This window comes from Coptis chinensis, chromosome 3 (assembly GCF_015680905.1).
Source record: "Coptis chinensis isolate HL-2020 chromosome 3, ASM1568090v1, whole genome shotgun sequence".
Lineage (NCBI taxonomy): Eukaryota > Viridiplantae > Streptophyta > Magnoliopsida > Ranunculales > Ranunculaceae > Coptis > Coptis chinensis.
The window spans coordinates 779,690-783,017 of NC_141458.1; the positions used below are offsets into that span (position 1 = coordinate 779,690).

The following is a 3,328-nucleotide window of genomic DNA, read 5'->3' on the forward strand; positions in this document are numbered from 1 at the left end:
ATAGCAAGCACCATATGAAGAACTTGACATTTGAAGGGATAGATACCTCCCACACGAGCTTGTGAGAAAAAGGATTTGAAGGTAAGAGAATGGCCTCGTTACGTTGGCATTAAAAATTTGCATGTAGAAAGACTTTACTAAAAAAAATTGTCCTTTGACCATTTCCATTCCTGTGTATTGCCTCCATCGTTAGGTTGGACACCTTGGAGTAATGCATTTAACGCTGCAAGTGCTTGTGCTTCGCTTTCACGAAGGTTTCTTCTCATAAGGTGAGGGTCCCATGCAGTTACACCTTTGGTAGATAAATGCATCTCAACTGTTCCATGCTTGAACTCGGTAAACTGGTAAAGCTTATGGAAACTTATAGCTAAAGGAATTTCACGTACTATACCAAGAGTCGTGCCAAAAAAGGGTTCTATTGCCTGTACCCACCTTATGTATGATTCCTTCAAAGAATTTACCCTTGGAAGCTTGAATGCCACGCCACAGACTCCGTCCATATGTTTGCTTTACATCTGTCGGTTTAGCACTTTTGTCACTAAGCCCATATTTAGCTTCAATAACATTCTTCCAAAGACCATTTTCTTATGTACCATATCTCCATAGCCATTTTCCCAAGAGAGCTTGATTCATTAACCTCACATGCCGGATACCAAGACCACCCTCGTCAATAGGCGAACATACAATATCCCATGACACCAAATGATATTTCCTCCTCTTTAGAGGAGCCCATAAGAAATCCCTAATCACTTTTTCAATTTTGTTGGCAACACTAGCCGGACCTATGAGGAGGGACAAATGATAAATCGCAAGGCTTGCGAGCGTGCTCTTAATTGATAAGAATGAGTCGGCCACCTTTTGATAGAAGTTTCCTCTTCCATCCACTCAATCTAGAGTGAAAAGATTCGATAACAGGGTCCCATACTTTTTTGTTCTTGTATGGTAGTCCAAGGTATTTAGTTGGTAGAGTACCAATACCGCATCCGACAACTTCGACTAAGGAGGCCAAGTTGGCCACTTCTCCTACGCCAGTTATGGAAGATTTTGCCAGATTGACTTTTAGGCCAGAGACCACTTCAAACAAGAAAAGAATAGTCTTGATCATAGACATGCAACTGTGTGAGGCATCCACAAGAAAAAGAGTATCATCAGCATATTGTAGAATGCCGATGTTAATTCCATTGTTGCAAATAGAGAATCCTTGTAGCAGTTGGTTGTCGATTGCAGCTTTAGTTAACTGAGTAAGTGCTTCCATAATCAATACAAAAAAGAGGAGTGGGATAGGGTCGCCTTGCCTAATGCCGTGTTGAGCTTTGAAATTTCCTTCACGAGCACCGTCTACCATAATCGAGAATTTGGCTGTAGAGATACAAGTTCTGATCCACTTCCTCCATTTAAGGCCAAAGCCCATTCCCAAGAGAATATGATCTAAGAAATTCCAATTAACATGATCGAAAGCTTTAGTTATATCCACCTTGCATAGAACGCCGGGTTTGCCTTGTCGTAGTCGTCGTGTGTCAATGCATTCATTAGCCACCAAAACAGTATCAAGAATTGTAGTCGTCGTGTGTCAATGCATTCATTAGCCACCAAAACAGTATCAAGAATTTGTCGATCGCCCACACTAGCTCATTGAGCGCTAGAAACAAGTGAAGCGATGACACCTTTCAGTCTAGTTGCAAGCATTTTGGACAAAATCTTATAAATTCCACCGATCAGGCTAATAGGACGGTAGTCACCAAGAGTCAATATACCACTCTTTTTTGGTATCAAAGAAACAAAAATGGTATTATTTCTCCAATCTAAGAAACCCGTGTTCTGAAATTCTTGGATTACACCCATTGCATCGACTTTGAAACTGTACCAGAAACGCTTGTAAACAAGCATAGGAAAGCCATCTGGGCCAGGTCCATCAAGTGCCCTTAAAGCTTGTATAACTTCTTCATCAAAGTCCCTTTCTATTGAGTGACGTTGTTAGTGATCAAGGGAATCAAATTGCAAACCATCGAGTTTTGGCCTGGTTAGAAAGTCTTACTTCTTTGTTCAATTCAGCAATCAGCATAAAACTTCGAAATATACTCTATAATGGTATTACCATCTCTGACTACATGTCCATCAATTGCTAAACAAGATAGACTGTTATTTCGACTTCTCTTATTCGCAACTCTGTGAAAGTACTTCGTGTTGGAGTGCCCTTCTTGAAGTTCTTCCGCTCTAGATTTTTGTTTCCAATTGATTTCCTCCATTTTCAGCAAGGCTTGAAGATCCGATCGAAGGTTAACTCTTTCTAGAAATTCATCTTCCGAGAGTTGCATGTTCTCCTGTCTTGTCGAGGTTGTCTATGGCAAGCACCTTGGCTTCTATCTTACAGTCGATTCTGCCAAAGACATTCTTATTCCAATCCTTCAGCTTTAATTTTAATTCTTTCAGTTTTTGCCACCAAACATAACTCGGTTTTCCCACGAAATGAAAGGAGTCCCACCATTCTTTCATCTTGTTTCCAAGGGATCGGTCTTCTAACCACATCAGCTCAAAGCGAAAGGGAGAAGGCTTCCTTGTAATCTTACTTGTATCCATCATAACAGCACGGTGATCAGAAGTGAGCTTGGGTAGAGCTTTTAACCTTGCGTCACCGAAATGAATATCCCACTCCACAGAGATAAATCTGTCGAGCTAAGTCATCACGGATTTTGACGATTATCAGACCATGTAAAGGATGCTCCTTCTAGTGGATATTCAATGAGTTCGTTTCTGTTTTCAGACTCTGCAAACTCTCTCGAGTATCGAGTAAATCGAGACCCTCCTCTTTTTTCATTTTCAAAGCAAATCACATTAAAATCCCCACCTAAACACCAAAGAAGATTAGACCAAGCGCGTACGGCATCAAGCTCTTCCCAGAAATGATCCAAAAATGTTTGTTACTAGGACCATATACGGCAGTTATTAGTCATTTGAAGTCAACATGTCTCATCCTGCAAGAGATAGAGAAAGACTAACCTCCCAATAGCCAATCTTCGACTTCTATCTTCCTGGTTTTCCATGCCACTATCATGCCTCCTGAAAGTCCCAATGAAGGTACAAAGTCCTAGTCCCATTCGTTTGTCCACATCTTGGCATTGTCAATAATAAGTTTGTCTAAAATTCTTGTTCCTTGTAGTAGTAAGGCATCCGCCTTTGACCATTTAACAAGAGTTTTCACACTATTCTGTGCTGCTTCACAGGCCCCTAGCATTCCACGATACGATCTTAATCATCATTGATGGAAGCGATATCCTCGAGAACGTCATTAGACTGAGCATAATTTCTTAGCTCAAAGTCGTCATCGTTA

General features: G+C 40.8%; 1 protein-coding gene across 1 annotated transcript; it reads right to left on the reverse strand.

Annotated features, from left to right (window-relative positions):
- Positions 1-829: 829 nt before the first annotated feature.
- On the reverse strand, positions 830-1,345 carry LOC147507041 (uncharacterized). Its single transcript, XM_086599643.1, has one exon. The coding sequence runs from the start codon at positions 1,343-1,345 to the stop codon at positions 830-832; it is 516 nt and encodes a 171-aa protein (XP_086455769.1).
- Positions 1,346-3,328: the final 1,983 nt, after the last annotated feature.

Excerpts from the sequence above, each read along its gene's own strand:
- LOC147507041 (XM_086599643.1), bottom strand. The coding sequence starts at position 1,345 with ATGGTAGACGGTGCTCGTGAAGGAAATTTCAAAGCTCAACACGGCATT.